This window comes from Furipterus horrens, unplaced genomic scaffold (genome assembly GCF_987537825.1).
Source record: "Furipterus horrens unplaced genomic scaffold, mFurHor1.1.pri manual_scaffold_1, whole genome shotgun sequence".
Classification (NCBI taxonomy): Eukaryota; Metazoa; Chordata; class Mammalia; order Chiroptera; family Furipteridae; genus Furipterus; species Furipterus horrens.
Genome location: NW_028327171.1, coordinates 16,251,598 through 16,271,885, shown reverse-complemented (window position 1 = coordinate 16,271,885; position 20,288 = coordinate 16,251,598). Strand labels below are relative to the sequence as shown.

General features: G+C 32.5%; 1 protein-coding gene across 1 annotated transcript in view; it reads left to right on the top strand.

The window, feature by feature from the left end:
* NCAM2 (neural cell adhesion molecule 2) overlaps nucleotides 1–20,288 on the top strand; it is a 421,403-nt gene that overhangs the window by 293,873 nt on the left and 107,242 nt on the right. Inside the window, exon 9 of the mRNA XM_090270318.1 lies at nucleotides 17,918–18,068. Within this exon, the coding sequence (XP_090126444.1) occupies nucleotides 17,918–18,068 (151 nt within the window). The remainder of the gene's footprint in view (nucleotides 1–17,917; nucleotides 18,069–20,288) is intronic.

Below are 20,288 nucleotides of genomic sequence, written 5' to 3'. Positions count from 1 at the left end.
GACTGTGGGATTGGGGATGGACTTGACGGAGAAGGGCAAAGGGGGAACCATTGGGACAACTAATAGAATACAAATAAAAAAGGGTTTAATAAAAATGTAAAAAATGAAATTGGGGTAATAGTGGTAATTTTCCTTGTTAATACCAGGAAGTGAGGGGTGCTTTGTAAAATGCATGTTAATTTACTTAGCATACTGTAAATACTCAATACATTTTATTTTTCTTTGTCATATTACATAATTTTTGAAACATAGTTTATCTTACTTCTCATATTCTGAGTAAACTCTCATTGTTTATAGACTCCATACAATCTGATAGCTAAAGTCTCATTAAACATTAACTATCACAGAGTATATTGAGATCTCTGTCTTGAAGAGTAACAGGAGACTGCATTTGCCATAAGGATCACTTGGAGAGCCTGTTAGAATGCCAGTTTTAGAATCCACTCCCAGATGTTCCTTTAGTATGTCTAGCAGAAGACTTAGTGATGCATATTTTATGAACTCATCAGTTGGTATTAATATGGATGATCTTCAGTCCATAGTTTAGAAATCCATTCTCTTACTTTAAGTCACATAAAACTTAACAACTAATCCTTTCAAAGAAAAATGCTCATAGCAGATTACTGGGCACATGATAGGGGCCAGAGAAATACAAAACAAATTAAACTTCTCATCATGCATATAATGTTTAAGTTTTGATAAAATTGTTAAATGTAGGTCATAGGTAGTGAAATATTATTAGTGTAATATGGTTCAAACTAAAAACTTCATCCTAAAATATGATTATTTATAACTTCAACCCCAAATAGGACTATTGATTCAGTAAATATGTTCATCAGGGCATATACAAAAATCAACCAATGAATGTATAAGTAAGTGAAACAATAAACCAGTGTCTCCCTCTCTCTGTCTCTCTCTCTCACCTTTCTTCTCTTTTTCTAGAACCAATAAAAATATTGTAGGTATTGATAGATTAGTATGGGAAAGGCATCAGGTGTCACACAGGTCAATGTTTAATCCTAACTGTGTCACTTTGGTGTGTTACTTACCACGTGCCTTCTCATGTCTGATTTTAGTTTCTGTATGCCTAAATCTGGGTAATAATAAGACCTACCTTGAAAAAGTTTCTGAAAATGAAATGAGAGACAGATAAAAATATCCCAGATACAAATTGCACAACTTAAAAAGTTTGTCCTTGGAGGTATCCAGTCTTTCGATACTTTATACATGAGAAAACGATTGTATTAGTTCTGTGTCGACATCCACTGCCCCCAAAAGGAACCAGACTAAAATTTCATTGAGCACAGTCATATGTAATGTATCAATAATGTTATGCACAAGTAAAATAGAATGTTGTTATAGTTGCTGTAGATTGTTCTTATGTGATGTAACTATATATGGGAGTTTACGATATTACCTAACAATATCGATTTAATGACTCAGATGTGAATTCTCTTACATTTATGTAACTACATATTGCATTCCTCTTTGAAGATGACAGTGTTGAGAATCTGCATTTGAATTTCCCCTTATCACTGTATTTTCAGTGTTACTCTTCACCCCTCCAGGCAGTGCTGATGAGGGTTCTAACTTCTGGTTGAGGATAAATTCTCAAGTTACTCTTAAATGACAAACACTGGTCTGCCTTCCTGGGGGACACAACATCAGGACGAGAAACATTACAGATTTTTTACATCATCATCTTCTTCCATCCTTCCTCCTAGGTCTATCTTCTTGTAATTTCCTGAACTCTTTTCTCTTAGGAAGCGAGTCATTTTTTGCCTCTTGTTGTGCCTTTTCACACCTCCCATATTATACAGCAATAAATATCGATTTGGAATAGACTCTTCCACCTTCCAAGGAGTACCCAGACTGGTCATTTTAAAGGGAACCCAGGGTGTGCACCACAAAGCAAGGTTACTTAAGAATCAGTTGTTTTTCATAAAATTTAAAAATATAGTTTCATAGTCATATGATAAAACTGGTTTGTTTTAAGTATTTAAAACTTTTTTTCTTACTTGTCATTTTAAGGTTAAATGGAAGTAGAAACTTCTACAGGGACTTCTTTTGCCTATAGAATTCTTACAAAATGACAAACATAACTATAAGCAATTTCATCTATGTGAATAGAGTGTTTTATATAATAAAGTGCTTATACTATTGCCTTGTGGATGACATCTTACATGTGTCATTTATCTGCTCTTAAGATACAGATTCTCTTATTTTATTCCAGCTATACTTTTCCTGCATACTGAATTATAAGCCTACCGCCACTAGAAATTAATCTCATTCTGCATTGAATAGGAAATACTTGAAATGTATATTATCAGTTATAACTATTTTAAACTAGAATTTCTCAAACTTAAATCAGCTTTGTCTTTTTTCTATACTCATGTGCTGCCTAGACTGTTATAAACCAAACTTTTTCTTTAAATTAAATTCGTTTTCCATTTATTATTATCCTAAACAAAAATACCAGTGAAATCCAGAGTACAATTATATGTTATATTTTTAAATACACACTCAAATAAATGTAAAACTATAAAATAATTATATTTTCAAATTAATGACTAAAATCAGCATGTACACCTTCACTGGTGTACAGACCATACTTTTAAAACACTGCTTTTGTGTCAAACATCATTTGAATTAATGTGATGCATGTTTAGCTATGAAATTTTGAGGAGTTGAGCACATTTAAAGATACTTCAGTTATAATAGAACCCATTTTCCATCCTCCTATTTGTGGGCAAGCACTTCTCTCCAGTAAAGTAATATGTTTCATTATTAATAAATGGCTAATGACTTCACAAATTATAATAGCAAACTCATTTCACTTCGGTCCTTAACACAAAATGGTCCTTTCACAATGATGCCAATGAAATCAGTAAATAAACCTGGTGAATAATTTCAAAAACTATTTATTTTGTTTCTAAAGGAAAATATGAAATTCAAGCCTTGTCCTGTGATAAGTTCAAAACTTTATTATTAAACTAGGAAGACTTTGTGCTGTTTTACATTCATTTGAAAAATGTGTCTCAGTGTCAAAGATAACAAGCTTACAGATTCAAATTTAACTTTAGTATTTTATGTCTATTCTGCTTTGTTCAAATAACAAGATGAATTTAAATTAAAATTTATGATTTTAAAAAGTTTTAATACAAGAATGAATAGTCTACATTAATTTTTTTGCATTAAATTGAAATCATATTGTACCAAGACGTTTATTTCTATTTTAATTGTGTAGAAATTAGGACCATTCTTCCATGAATTTAGGCACTATGATCTGGACGATACTTACTTAAAATGTTTATGAAGCCTAAAATACCAAGTTTAAAGGAATTTCTAGCTTAAATAAATATAAACGGTTCTTTCATATTACTACCTGAATAAAATATGATGTTTTAAATTTTATAACAATTTAAATATCTCAGCATTTACATATTTATTGTTATACTACTGCATTCATTATTATATTATTTTGTGCCCTGGGCTGTTATTCTTTTTTGTGTATGTAGAGCTCTGAACCTAAGGAAACTTCTTGTTTTAAAAATGATTTACTTAAACCACTTTTAATGGAAGGCAGAAGACAATGGATTGAAATTTTCACATCACATGAAAATCTTCACTAAAAATTCTTAGATCATTATATATATAAAATGAAGAATATATTAAACTTTTTTAAAAATTCTAAAGCAAATATGACTTCTTAAAAGATTTTGTAAATGTAATCAGCAAAATAATCTTTAAAGTGATGGAATTTATGCAACTGACATTTTCTTTATTAGTTGCAAAAATTCCTTGAACAAATATCAGCAAATATTATTGAGGAATGTTATAATGGCATGTACTATTCTAGGCACAAAGAATGCATGAGTAATAAAAGAAAGTTTCCTGCTTCATGGTACATACAATTTAAGAGGAGAAATGGAATCAAAGCATATTTACAATCATCAGTCTTTTCTTTATGAAGATGAGATTTTGAAATATGCAATTTTCATACTCTGAATATCATCTTATAATGCGTAAGTGAACTTTTACAAGGCTATAAATATAGTTTTGGCATATTTTTGTTGCACTTTCACAGACCCAATTCAACTTATTCTTCTCATGTGCCTCTGTATTGGTTTATGACTACTCTCATCAGGCTATCGCCTCTCAATTCGCTGTAGGCTGATGAAAATTGCTTAGATTCTGATTTTTAAAAAGACAGTTAACATATGCATAATGGTATAATTAGCAGCACCTTTATATTATAGCAAAAAAATTAAGATTTTCAACCCACTCTTTCTTCTTAAATAGAAATTACCAAAATGAGATCAAGAAATCCTCAATTATTCATTTAAAAAGAGTCTGCAGAGTTTCAAGTATCTGTACTTTATTATAAAATCTCCAGTGAAGTAAAAAGTAAAATATGATGGCATATTTATAACATTGTTTTTAAGAATGAAGGGCAGTCTATAAGCATTTTTATATAGCTTTTTAAGTAGTTATACTTTTGGGCAGTTTTTACAGTTGTATTTTTATTACTTTTATGAAGAATTTTATTTGTGCCTCTTTACCAGGGATTCAATTATGGGAAATTTTCAGTACCTGATTCTAAGACTTATTAGCACACCACACACACACACTCACACACTCACACACGCACACACACACACGCACACACACACACCACAAGGACAAAGGTCATGGAGAAAACGATAGTGTAAAAAACAAATGAAATCAGTAAAATGTTATAATGAATAATTTGATGATATGTACACATATTTTAAAGACAGTCATATGTACAGTTTAACTAGACATATTGCTTAATATGAGTGAAAGTATCATAAGAGTGGAAGTTACAAAAATGGGTAGCCATTTCAGAAATCAGGAGATATAGAAAATGGAAAGTTTTAAACTCCAAATGAGAGAATTCCAATCGCTTGAAATTTTCTAACATGATTTTCAAGATCATTAGTGTCTAAATGAAAATCTTTTCATTTGATGTGCTATGCATTAGTGAATCTTTTCCCTGGCAATGAAATGAATAAATTAATTATTAAATAACAAACTTATTCAGATTAGGGGATGGTATAATAAAATCAGGGACTTAACCCATAGTAAAATTAGTAAAATATAGACAGTAAAAATGACAGAGGTTTATTTTTTTATGCAGTCATATAGATTTAAAAAACTATAATTCTTGATAGTCAAAATAATTTTAATTTAATATAAATTTTAATTTTTATATTTAATTATTTTCATTGTCATTCTATTACAGTTGTCCCATTTTTCCCCCATTGCCCTTCTCCTCCACTCGCACAGTCAATTCCCACACTGCTGTTCATGTTTGTGGGTCATTCATACATGTTCTTTGTCTAGTCACTTCCCCTTCTTTCCACTATCAGAGGATCTGGAGTAATCTTTGTTTCCATGAGATTCTGCCTCTCTATGAATGTAAACGCTTGAGTTACTAATCAGGAAAGTCATACTGAGTAGGGTTATACTGTACATCAGTATCACATAAGGAGCTATGTACACCTACACCTGACTGAGCCTCACTCCTAGAGTTCCGACCGAGCCCAGCCCCTGAGTGTTCTGATGTAGTAAACTTCTGAGAGGATTAAAAGCATTTTTTTGTAAGTTCCTAGAAATAGTTCTTGTGCATATACCCTATGTTTGAAATTATTCTTTAATACTATATTTCTTCCATTACAAACCTACCTTCACACTTGCATGCAAATGCATACCAACACACTTAACATACATGAAATCTTTATTTAGAAAACATAAAATAAGCTTGATATTCTCTATAGCTATACGTAGAATAAGATACATAAGAAAAATCCATTTTTATAACCCATGGATTTCTTATCATGCTGTCGTTGTTTTTCCTAGTTCATAAAAATAGACTTTAGTAGAATAGTATTATTATGTGGTAGTTGCAACAGGGTTTCTTTGTTTCAGTTTCCAGATTGTCATTTTCCTGCCATCTGATATAGGTAAATTGTTTTTTTTTTTCCAGAGGTAGTTTCATTGTTTATAAAATAAGTCCTCATTAAGCTTTAACATTTTCCTACTCAACAGATCTCTCTATTCACTCAGTAGATAATCATACATTTTATGATACAGTTTTTATTCTGATGCCAAACCTTTTTAAAATTCAGCTCCGTACTAATTTTTCAGTTCATGGTTCTCTAATAATATAATATAGTGGAACATTGTGTTTCCAATTTCCCTTCTCTATATCCCTTTTCCATATAACTCAATTATAAGAAAAACTGAGGTTACTTCACTAATATATTTATATTAGAAAAATGTTAATTTCTGATTGTAAAGAATGCTAAAGAGCACACTCCTGGCACCTGTAGATTTTAATGCCTACATTTTTTTTTCTTTCCAAAGAATGACATTTTTAAGGTCTACCTAGTGCCTTTATTTCATACTAGTATTCTCAGCAATAAATAGTACAGGACACTGCTGGGCAATAGGCAAAATGGATACTTCAATTCCCCATCTGATGTAGGAGGTAGAATATAATTAGGCAACTTGGAAATCTTCCTGAATGCCTCTGAGCTTGCTGGGAGGTGGGTTTTCAATCATATACAACTTTCTGAAGTTTCTTTTTTGGCCCACAGCTTGAATAACAATTATAAGAAGTCTTGTAATAAATATAACATGTCCTTATAAAAACTATTTTGGGAAGAATTCTGGAAATATTTCTTAAAGTGCCATTGTTCTTTGAATTTATTAATGTACTTAAAAAAACTATTGTGATAATTTTCTTTTGCAAGAAACATATCATGTTTGTAAGATATGAGAGTAGTTCACAATTTTATGATGATTGTTTTGGGGAAAATGTTATTTAAATACTGAAAGTGACTTCAGTGTAGTTAACTATATATATATATATATATATATATATATATATATATATATATATATATGAGAGAGAGAGAGAAACTACTAGATCATAAATACAGACTTAATTTGCATTTACTTCTTCTTATGAAGTAATTTACTATTAACCCTGAAAAAAATAAAAATTATAGCTATAAATTATAAAGAAATATGGAGATATAAGTAAATTATTATAGACTAAGAAAAATAATACATTTTATGGTAAATGTAACTTTGAATTATTTATGTGATATTATAGTGGATAATATCAACTAAATTCAAAAATAAAATGAAATAAATTTAAATGAATTATAGGCAGTAATGCAGACATTTGGTACAGTTTTAATATAGATATGAAAAGTAAATTTGAGTTAATTATTATACAGTTTGACACAGTATGTGTATGAAAGTATGTCAGCATTCTAATAAACAACTTGCATAAAAATAATACATTTGTTGAATTCCATTGTCAATCTTAAACATGCAACAAAACTACTTCCTAAAAGAATGTTAGTTACACAATAAATTAAAATTAAGTATATTTTAATATTAAAATTACCTTACAATTATTGCAATCATTTTCTTGCTCTTAACACATGGATTATCAAATAATAAATTGAAAAAAGATATATTAAACAAGATCTTTAGTAATAATTCCATTCAGCCATCCATTGAACAATTGTATTTACTGAGGAAAAGCAAAACAAAATAAAACTCTTAGGTAAGAATCTCCCTTGACTTTGATGTTGTCTTTTCATATTCTGTATGTCTGTGAGCAACATCATTGTTCTTGTTTTGTAATCCAAAAGTTTTTGTCAGATTTTTAAGTTTTTCATTCTTTGATGTCATATTATTTTAGATGCATATTTATTGGTTGATCTACTTACAAGAAAAAATGTATTTATACTCTATCAAATATGTGGAGACAGTGTAATTCTAATAGTTATGGATCCTACCATAGTTTTCCAGGTCCAGACCACCCACCTTGCTCCTTCTTTTAATCCTCACTTTAAGTGCTACTGACTATTATTATAATCAGTACCTCCTATATACTCCTCAGTCATTTTCTGTTTCGTGAATCTTCTCTAGCAAACATCAGCCACGGTTTAGTTAACCTTCATGGCTATTCCATGCATATGTGAGGACAGCTGAACTTAACTGGAGAAAAACCACAATCATTCTTAATAGTCTGCAAACTTTGACCCATACCTAATGTGGACTCTTCATCTTGTAGTCCATCTGTTTCATTCTCCTCACTTATTTTCCTGACTACTTTTAGATAATGACTTTAAAGATTTTTTTCTGTTCTCAAATTTACAAAACACACTATCACCAAAAGGCTCAGCTGATCACCTACTTTCTCTTTTTTGAACTCTATTTATTTACTTTTTATTTTTTATTCTTGTTTATTCTATTACAGTTGCTCCCGCAAAAAAAAAAAAAAAAAAAAAAAAAAAAAAAAAACTATTGAAAGAAGCCTTTAGAAAAATCCTACTAATACATCTACACTCATACATAGGTGAACCTGTAAATTATCATGAATGAAATATCTGAGTTTTCATGTGAATACTAATTCATTCTCTCTAACATATCATGGACATCAGACTAGTAATTCATCTCTATATTCCTAACTTTTTTTTTTTTTTACTCACTACCTTATTCATCATTCCTATCAACTTTCAAAAATATCCTATCGTTTATTCTTATTTATATGTAATATACATTATATTAAATATATAATATATAGTGCATATTTAACATATACATTTTATATGTATATGTGTTTATATACTCATATATAACATGCATGCATAGACCATATCCTTCATACATGTGTATATATTTATACATGTGCATTTAGAGAGATAGATGATAGACAACTATGTAATTAGATAGATGATAGATATACAGATGGTAGATTGATCGATTGGTAGATAGATACCAAATGAAACTTCCAAATATCATCTGATCTCTGCCCTCTGTCACAGCAAAGTCCTTGAAACTGTTGATTGATCTTCTTCTCCCTTTCTTCCTCTAATTGTCTTTTGAATACGCTATAGTCAGGCATTGACTGCATCCCTCCACTGACACTCTGGCAAGTTTACTGAGCGCCTTCACTTTCTTGAATTTAATGGTAAATCATCAATTCTCATTATTTCTACCTAGCAAAGACACTGACCCAATTTCTCTTGCTGGAAGCATGTTTGAAGCATGTTCTTTGGCTTGTAATACATTCTCCTGGCTTTCCTCTTGCCACAATGCTCACTCCTTTCAATCTCCTTTGATTAGTGTATCTTCTAATTGACTGAATAGCAAGACCTTAGTTTGGAGTCTCTTCTTGCATTTCCTTCCCTAACCATGCTTATTGCCTTGACTTATTCATCTAGTCGCATGGTTTTAATTACCACCTGGACTTGTAAACTCCAAATTTCAACCATGAACCTCTCCACTGAACCATAATCTTCCATATCCAATGGTCTTTGAGACAACTCCATTCAGATATTTTATAACTATCTCAAAGTGAAGAAGATATTCAGTCCAGCTCTGTATGTTATGTCTACATTTGCTTCTCCCTCAGTCATCCCAATCTCATTAAATGGTGAACCCTTCTTTCTAGTTGTATTGGCTAAAATTCTTGAAGTTATCATTGATTCATTATTTCCATATTTTATTTTTTTGGCAACTTATATTAGCCCTGATTTAAATGTATTCAAAATCTGAAGATTTGTGAACATTCAACTGTTAATGATTTTGTCTAAACCATTGTAATGACTGACCCAGATCATTGTAACATCTTTTAAAGAGGGCTCGATGAATCCATTCTTGCTCCTCTTATTCTCATTAAAATAGCTAGGTTGGTCCATTCGAAATAAGCCTGATAATATCACTCTTTTGTTCAGAAGCATCCAATAGCTTCTCATATCATTTAGAAATCCTTTCTATTACTTACCTACCTAGCTCTACAAGATAGGCTACTCTCCCAATCCCTTGTTGCCACCACTTTTTTTCGTATCCTACTATTCAGGTCAATTTATTTCAGCCAAATAAAATGTCCCATTTCCTCTATCAATCCTTGGGCATTACAAGATTTATAATGGTGTGTGTCCTTAATTCATCTAGGGGACGTACTGCATATTGCAAGTCATAAATGCAACAAAAACTATCACAGATCTTTGATGTATTGATACAGTTTCCAGTTATATTTTAGTTCACTGAGACAGTCCTTGACTGCCAAACAGAAGTTTATAGGATAAACTTAATTTTAGCAGTTTTTAACTTTGAATATGGTGTGATTAATTGTTCAGTTCTTTAGGTAAGCTAAGGATAAATTGTAGGCCACTGTTTTGTTTTGTTTTTTAATTACAAAATCTAAATCCAGTTAAGAAAAAAACTATGTAAAAAACAACAGAGTTGATTTGCTGTATGGATATTTGCATTTAATTCTGTCAAGTTCACTGTAGTCAACAGAGTTATAGGACCTGGAATGATATGGAGACAAAATTTAAAGCAAAAACACATAACACTGATGAAATAATAACATATCCAATGATAAACAACTAGAATAAATTGATGTAATCCTTTGAAAGCTTAGTGAATTAAGAATTTGTTTACTCATCAATTAAAATCTCCTTTGGGTCCAAATGATAGAAAGTATGATAATTGAGGGGGTCTCAAACAGGAGGACAGCAAGCAACAGAACTGCACATGTTTCCTGTGTGTGCCATAGAGAAGGTGTTGGAGGTTTCCTGTGGCTTTATCCACCATTTCCTATATTATAGGAAACATGTCTGGCTGGCTTTTTCAATAGCTTTTATAATTGCGTGGGGTGTTTTTGCATTAGCATGTAAACTCCTTATACCCTTCCCCCACAATCCCCACACTGTTGTCCACGCCCATGAGTCTTTTTTCCCTTTTGCTCTGTCCCTCCACCATCTAACCCCTGCAAGCTGTCAGCCTGCTCTCCCTCTATGCGTCTCCCATTTTGCTTGTTAGTTCAGTTTGTGCATTAGATTCCACATATGAGTGAAATCATATGGATTTGTCTTTTTTGATTAGCACTTTAAGGTACATATTACATATGTATCTATTAACAATGTATTTTTTAAATACTTTCTCATAAAATTTACAATAATCTGCACTGCACTATACTTATTGACCTTTCTTATATCAGCACATCTCAGCACAATTAGAAGCTTGATGCGATTGTTTCTTAGCATTTTTAGGTCTTGCACCAAAGATACTGCAAAATTTTAGATCATGTCTGCTTTCTGGGTCTTTATCTCCACCAGAAAGATATGACAATGTTTATATATTTCTCACCCTATGATGATTGATATATGTCAATGAAAATATTAATTGCAGACCTGTCTGATCCATAATTTTATATAGCTTGCTTTATCTTAAGGTTTTTTATTAAGTCCAGTATGTATATAGTGGCATTGAAGCATTGATTCTTTTATCTCATACTTGGGAAGAGTTTTAATAAAACACATAGCTTTGTGTTAAAATAGCATTTAGTCAACCTTTCTAACTCTTTCCTATATACTATTTTATTATCTTAATAACTTTTAGGTCCTTTCTGAAGATTTCTTTATTTAATTGAAGACTTCTGATAATTATAAAAAGTTTGGTTTGCATATGCAGTCCTTGTTTTAACTTATCTCAATGGATAGTAACTTTATTTACAGCAAAACAAACTAAATTCAAAACCAAAACTAAAAAATAAAATAAAAATAACTCTGTGTAGTTCATGTATTTGTTACATACAGTTTTTATTATTAGCCATCTTTTAAAGATAGTTTATTTATATGTGGAACAAAATTATTTGAAAATTGTGATTTTGATATTTTGGTGTATAGTGAGTAGTTTTGGTGTCTATGTTCATGTCTTATATAAAACACAATAATTAAACACTGCTTTCATTTAAGCTGTGTTAATTGTATGTAAGTCAGACTGTGAGATATACCTTAAGGAGAGTTTAAAGTACTGATATATGAAAATGCTGTTTTTCTCCTAAACCTCCTACCCAATGTGTAGTGATGAAGACTCAAAAGAAAGTATGTTAATTACTCAGCATGTCTCAGTATTCAAAAAGGAGCCTAAATTTGCTATAATAATACCACCACATATGACAATAATCATACACATTAGTTATATAACAATTTATAAATATATATCTAATGATGGTGATGTTAATATCTATTTGGCATGATATGATTTTTAAAAAGAAGGAAAAACATACATATATATTGATAGTTACTTTTCTACCTGCTGTACCAGCCTGCATAAAGTGGTGTGTTAAATAGTGCTGTGTGGTATACTACGAGTATGCTCATATCTGTGACAAAACATGGTCACCAAATGACAAATACATTGCATTTTTGACTTTAAGGGTGGAACTAGCGACAATTTAAAATACTCATTAGAACTTCTCTTTCCAGGCATAATGGATAAATGAGGCTTGATATGCACTCTGACTTTAAACAATGACAACAACAAACAAAATTTATGACATAATAGGCAGTGCATTGATCCCTGAAAGAAGAGAAGCAAATGATGTGAGACCTATTACTGCTCAAGGCCACTGTCTACAGCGAGTTCTCAAGCTGAAGCACATGAATGAAGTTTCTGTTCATTTCTTTTAGCTGAGGGAAAGAGTGTTGTTAGTTTGAATGACTAAGAATGCTGCAGTCCACAGGATGGGGTATCAGGGAGGACTGAGAGCTTTGTAGAGATGAGATAAAATCTGAGAGAGAGAGAGAGAGAGAGAGAGAGAGAGAGAGAGAGAGAGAGAGAGAGAGAGAGAGAGAGAGAGAGAGATCTTCAGCATTTTCCCTGTGAGTTGTCAGCTTAGTATGATAAGTATATGTGTTTGAGGAAACTATCCACAACCAAAAACAAAAACAGAAAAACAAAACAAACCCACTGCTGTTTCTATTCTGTGGGGCTGTCTCACACACTGGAAGGCATTTAGCAGCACTCCGGGCCTCCACCCACTGGAGGCCAATAGCAGGAGATAGCCGACATACTCAGAATATCCAAATCAATCAAGTTATTGGTGCAAATGAAAAATGTGTATTTTATTTTATAGGAAGAAAAGGTACAGACTTTTTGGCCAACCCAATACAAAAGTTCAGTTTATGAAATCAAAGTAAGAAAATTAGGACTTTGGGATCAAGCCCAGAGGACAGACAAATTGAAGCTAAGAATAAATATATAAATGTTATAAGGAGGAAAGAGATGCTTTCTGTTTAAAATTCTTTGCAGAAATTAGTCAACTCAACACAACAGTAACCCAATTTTGAGATGTTAGTTTGAGTAAATTAATGCCATAACCTTTAGAAAGCGTCTGTTTTCTTTTTACATATTTAGCAGTTCTGCCTCAATGCTACCATCAAGTAATTGAAGTTAAGTTTAATTTACATTATGTGCAGATTTAATGCCATTATTAAAAGACACACAGCACATATAACGCAGGGGTACAATTCTTTGTGTGTGTGTCTGCATTTGTCTTGGGTTCTGCAAACATGTCTGTTTACCCACCCAACATCAGGAGATCCCACATGCCCTCCCTTCTGTGCGCCTGCTGGCTTCCCTCAGTTCCTTTATGTGCCTCCTCGGGAAATCTGCTTGACTTCTGTCTACAGCACCACCTCTCCTTCACCATTTTCAAATCTCAATTCACACTGCAGTTTACCAGGGAGCACACCTCTGACTCTTCCTCACACCTTCACTTACCTCCAAAGTGAAACTGTGTTGCTCTTACACAGTACTTTCCACTTTATTTGTATTATCTTGTAAAACCAGTGTCTGTATTCTTCGTTAAACTTTAATTCCACTAGTGGTAGTAATTATTCAGTTTTGCTCAGCACGTATCCCCAGTGCCTTGATGCTTATTGTGGAATAATTGCACACACACTCAAAAATGTTGAGTAACTAAGTGACATGATCCACAGTTCTTTCAAAATGCCGAAGGGGGTCACTGACTTCAAGAAGGTTCAAAGACATGAGTGTAATGAACAAAGATAGGGAACACCTGCTCCTACAGATGTGCTGTTGTGTATACACTCAGATTCTAAAGACGGTAATAGATGTCTACTCATGTAAGGTTACAAAAATATTGCGCCCTATAAACATGATACATTATGTAATTTAAATGTCTAACAATTAAAATTGACAGCAAGATATTCACATTGGCACTAAACTGAAAAAGATAGTTATCACAGTTGTTAAACTAATGGATTATTGAAAGGATAGTAACCTATAAATAATCATTTTATAAAAATATCATAATACTATTCAAATAAGCAGTTCTTTAACTGACTTTCTGGAAAAGCAAAGAATATAGCCCAAGTCAAATTTCAGAGAGTGTCTCTCTTTAAAAGATTGGAATAATAATATACAGTCAGACACTTTACTTTTCAATCATCTTACTTAATGCAGTGATCGAACCTGAAAATACTAGATACACAGCTAACATGTCCATTAACCTGTCTCAATCAAATATTAGATGTCTTAAAAGAATTTTTAGTAGGTGGTGAATCAAAGGCAATATATAAATTAATTTTCTTTCAGAAACATGTAATGCATTTTTGTAGCACAAGGAGATGTCCTTTGGAATGTCCCATATGAGAAGGAATGACTTTGGTCTTCTAGTGAAAATGTTTGAGGCTAATGCATATTGTGCATTATTATAGAGCCAATGCCAAGGCTGCAAATGACTTATAATTAACCCAGGCAGTCACATATCTCCCTAAAGAAATTCCATTCTCCTAGAATGTCTGTTAATAATTTTAGATGTATTAATCATAACTTTTAAATAGCAACCCTTTTACTAACAGAATGCTAGCTTTATATATGGAAATAATTTTTCACAAGTTCAAAACCTGTTATTTACAATAGCAAGAGAACCTGTTTAGTTTTCAAGGGAAGTGAATTTACCTTTCAATACTGCAAAAGAACAATATTAGTTCTGATAGGAAAAAGGAAGAATTTGCTATTAACAAGGTATTTTGTCCCACTCTAATAAAGATGATAAATTTAAGTTTTTAACCCATAGCAAATAATAGCTTAAGAGTCACATTTTCTTTTCTCAAACTAGAAGTGAAGTTTACCTTAATTGCATTTACTTTATAGTATTAGAATATAATGGTTCTCTCCTAAGCACTGGTCCAAGTGACTTTCACATCAAGTACCACAAAAATGTTATTATATTTATTCAACTATAGTATCACCTTACAAGTGAATTTTCAACAAAACTAGAAAAGGCAGTGTGTCCCAAGAAAAGCACAAACTTCAAAGTAGTAACTATAAATAATAGATGATATATATATAATAAGTATATGAAATAACTATATAAAATATACAATTATATAATATAGGCAACCACGAACTACTTTGAATATAAATTGATATTTGGCCAAAAAATTAAAGGAATGATGATAGAATCCTGCTGCTTAAATGTGGAAGAACTAAAGGGGGGATGATTTAAGGCAGGTCTTAAATGAAGGGTGCTTATGGGAAGCACAGGATATTCATGACAGTACAAGTAATTTAAATTAATTGGGACCCAAATTGTAAAGTGTACTGAGACAGAAAAGTGATGCCATATGGAAGTCCTTAAATGTCAGGCTGAGGGATAGGAGCTCTATTTGGAAGGCAATACAAGTTATTTCTGATTATAGAACACAGGGGATGCAAAACCTTCATAAAGTTGTTATGAGAATTAAAAGTTTGGTTTAAAAATATTCTTAGCTTCAAAGAAATAATTTCTGCAGCTGGAATGATTTTTTTTGCTAGAGAAACACAGGAAATAGCATAATGCTGATGACTTTTGCAGAGTCAGGGAGTCTTTTTCGGTCACATTCAGCCCTAGTGTGATTGTTCTCTCTGCAATCTTGAGACGCCTGTCAATATCGTTTCAACTCAGCAGCACAATGGAGACTATAAATAGGAAAAGCAAAGAACAGATAGGTCCGTGAAACACAGTTGCTGAAATTTGGGAAATGATAATGTAGAACAAGGTGATAAGCGGTTATTTCTCATAATTAGAATTATAAATAAAGATTCAGAAACTAACCCCAAACAGGTGTAGCATGGACATGGAAAAAAATTAGTATCATTCATGGAGAGAAACACCAGTGTGGGCAGAGCAGGTGAGGCTGGGTGAGGGGTGATATGTTCAAGTCTGCACATGCCAGACGGAGATACATACCAAAGGGGTGAACCCCGCAAGTGAGGTATCTGGTTCTGAAGCTACAGGGAAAGAGAGACCCTGGCTGGAGAAAGACTGCCTAAAGATCACCCGTGTCGGAGTGGCCTGAGCAGGGTATATTCACTGGAAAGAGAACAGAGTCCCGTACAAGATCCAGGGGACGTCAGGGAGAGAGGGGACTACCAGTGAGACCAAAGAGTCGTCAAAGAGGTGAAATGGAGAAGAACCGGAGTATGTGTGCTGAAAGCCAAGAGGAGTCAGTCAGTGCAAAAGGCAGCGAGGAGAATTCAGTAAGGTCCAATGATGGACAAAGACACAGTGAGGGAAGGGCCAAAAAAGAACCAAGCGATTATCGAAACGTGTTACCTGTATAATAAGTTGCCCATTTTGCTTTGGGGTTGAACACGTGTGGATTTTTGCTTTTATTCTTCTTTACTCTCAATTAAGTAAATGGACTCAGCAGTTGGACATATTAAAAATTGGCAGAAGAGAATGCCCTTCTGCTTGAAAGCCTCATACTATTTTATTTTTTTTTTTGAGCGATACTGGGGAGTGGGGAACATGAGGTTGGCCTAGAGATTTTGATCTAAGTTGCATAATGTGTCCTTAGTGTGTTTTTGTTTCTTTGATTTTTGAAAGCTATTTTCCTGATAATAAATTATGAGCGACTGCTATGATTACATAATAATTGAATGCCTATATAAAATTAAACAGCAAAAAAAGTAATCATACTGTGCCCCAATTAAATTTATGTTTGAAGAAGAGCTTTAAAAGTTTTTTATATTAATAAAGAAAATGATTAAACACCAAATTTAATAATACAAAGTACACAAATGTATTAAAACTTAATTGAACTTCAGTCAGATAGAAAATTAAACAACATAATAACATCCATACTTCAAAATAAATGTATGCCATAAAATATTTATGAGGCACTAAAACCTCAAATATTGAAAATAATTGATTTGATAATAGTAACGTACATTTCAAATTAATTATAAAATGCTAAAAATTTAAAATGTTTTCTGATGGTGTGAAGTAAAATTTAATGAATAAACTATCTGTTTTAATATGTGTGCTATAAAGATATTTAAGTGACTTAAGAAAATAATTATAGGTATGCTCAATTTGTTGCACACAAGAATTCTTATTCAAGATATAATCTAGAAGCTATTGGATTTAAGCACTTTATTTGAGTCAATATTCATGGAGTAAGTAATTAATCATCTTCATATAGTTTCCATTGACTTCCTAAAACTAAGTTAGTACTGTGTTTTAATAATTTATCTTGATGCATCTGGTATTAATTATGCTTATGAGCAGTGCTGTTGAATTTATTCGAGAATGAAAACTATAAATTCCTTGACTTTAATTTTCATAAATCTTGATACATTTTTCTTACACAGTGGATATAAAGCTAAAGTGAAACAGGAATATTATTTTCATTGGTAGGTTATGGCAGAATTTAAAGTCACTGTTCTTGTTTTGTTATGTTTGCAAGAAATATAATTGAAAACCAACAAAACCACTCCTGGAAGAACCTGCAAGCTTTTTAAAAAGCAAAGACCGTAGGAAATAAAAGGGGTTGATAAAACGTATTTCAGTTTTTACCAACTGTCAGTGTCCTGTAAGCAAGTGGACAGGTAAATGGATAAGCTAGAAAGTGTAAATTATAAATATAGAAACACTGCTTAAAAAAAATAATACAGGTAAGAGTTAATTTTATTTACTGTGTATATCCATAAATGCCGTGTGTTTGGTCATCATTTTACACAAAAGAAGTGTAAAACCTTTCTTTTTCCTGATTCACGTCCACAGAGCCCAGACGGCCGTATTGAAGTCAAAGGGCAGCGTGGAAGCTCATCCCTGCACATTAAAGACGTGAAGTTGTCCGATTCCGGGAGGTACGACTGCGAAGCTGCCAGTAGAATTGGAGGGCACCAAAAGAGCATGTACCTTGATATTGAGTGTAAGTTGTTTTTTTTTCATTTTGCATGTTTATTACAATAACTTTTTCTGCTTAGAAAAATATGAATTTTTGTAGGAAGAGTAAAGCACCTATGTGGTTTGTGTTTGAGTATTTAATGCGTAGCTTTAGAAAGCATGTAGCTGCTCAGAGTCAGTTATTGGAGACACCTAGTGGATGTTATGGAACATTGAACAGTGTACTATTTATCTTGAAAATTGTGCTTGTTTTTTGCAACGTTAAACCCAAAACACAGTATCAACTCATCTATACAATTACTTATTATTAGTAGTAGTTATCAGTAATTGGTCAACATTTTCTTAGATTTTGACGTGAGTTTTCATTTTTTATTCAAGCTGTTCTATTGAATTATTTCACATTCTCTTAAGATATAGTATTTTTAAAATGGTTGGCTGGGTCAACTTTTCTTTTTATCAAAATAGTATTTATTATCTGAAAGTGGGGACTATAACAAAGAGAGTTGTTAAATAATTATGAAAGATTTTATAACTGAGATCTGAGCAGTGTCAAGGCTAATGTAAATGGAACCTACACGATCCACCTGAATTCATTGCATATGATTTTAGAATAATTTTGTACATATGTCTTTTAGAAAGGAAGAAATGTAACATTATTCTCAATAAATATGCAGAAATCATCAATGTAAGAGGTCCTCTGATACTTAAAAGGACATAGCTGTCTTACTGGGAATGAATAAGGGACTCTTATTGACAACATGTTTTTATGGGAGAATTTCCATAACATTAATATTAATAGAATATGATGGTGATTGTGAAACAAGATGCATTTTCTAATCGAGAACTCCAGAAGGCAAATATTTTCTTAAGAAAGAGAAAAATCCATGTGATTTTACATATTCACAAACTGTCAAGAAATTAATGGAAAAAACAATTTTTGCCTAAACTTTCTTTATAATGCTTTATTGATTTGGGTTTTGCATTAAGGCCAATGATTCATTTTGAGTGCATTTTTGTGGCATCTGTATATATTATCTTTCCATACATATACAGAAATCATTCAGTGCTATTTATTGAAAATTCTTTTCTAGCTAAGGGTTAACTAATATTGTTCTTTTGAAACATTAGTTTTTGGCTTTACTTATTTATATTCTCTATTTTATATCTGTTTTCTAGTTTAATCATTTTGTCTTTATCTTTATTATTTCCATTTTTCTGTATATCTTAGATTTGCTTTTCTTTCTTTGTATGTTTTATTGATTATGCTAATTACAGTTGTCCCAATTTCTTTTCCCTTTGCTCCCCTCTGCCCAGCACCCACCTCCCTCCAGCAATCCCACACCCCTTTAGTTCATATCCATGTGTCATGTATATAAGTTCTTTAACTTTACCCCTTCCTGTACTATTCTTAACATCCCCCTGTCTATTCTGCACCCCCCTACTATGCCTCTTAATCCCTGAACCATTTCCCCCCTTCTCCCCTTTCCCCCTTCTACTTCTTTCCCGGACCTATGACTCTGCCCCCACTCTGGTTGTCTACTTAGTTTGTTTTTGTTTTCATTTTTTAGGTTCTGTTGTTGATAGTTGTGATTTTGTTGTTGTTTTATTGCTTTCCTCTTTGTTTATAAATTCTTAGGGTAGAATATTAGAACCATCTTGGGATGTGCAGAGGTTGATTATCGTTTCCATTAGAGTTGGTTATATTCTCCTGGCTCATTTAATGTCAAGAATTGTTGGATTTTGTCCTGGGTATTGTAAACACGATGTTGTGCAGAGTCTGGGTAATAGGACAACCGTCTGGAAAGAGTGTTGTTAAGCAGGTAAACACCCCAAGTTCTGTGTGGCCAGCAGTGATTCAGATCTCATTTGACTCCTGAAGTCTTTGCTGAGCAAGACTGTGCCTGTCGTGAGCATGCGAATATCCCAGTTTAGGCTGAAGTTTCTGTGGTTTTATACACACAAGTATGGCGTCTCCTCTCGGACACCGCTCTGTAATTACCTCCAAATTATCCAGCCTGTATTTGGCTTCTTTCCAAGGTGCCCCTGTCCTAATGAACAACTTTGATATCCAGAATCACTCTGAAGCTCTTCAACTAGAGCCTGTCCCATAGGCAAAGCCATTAGAGAAAAAGTAAAAAGAACGAAGCTAGTTTTCATTCTCCTCCTCAAGACTGTGTTTACTCTACAGAAGCCTCAGGTAGTTTTGTTGCTGTTTTTGTTTCTGTTGTTGTTCTGTGTTATTTCT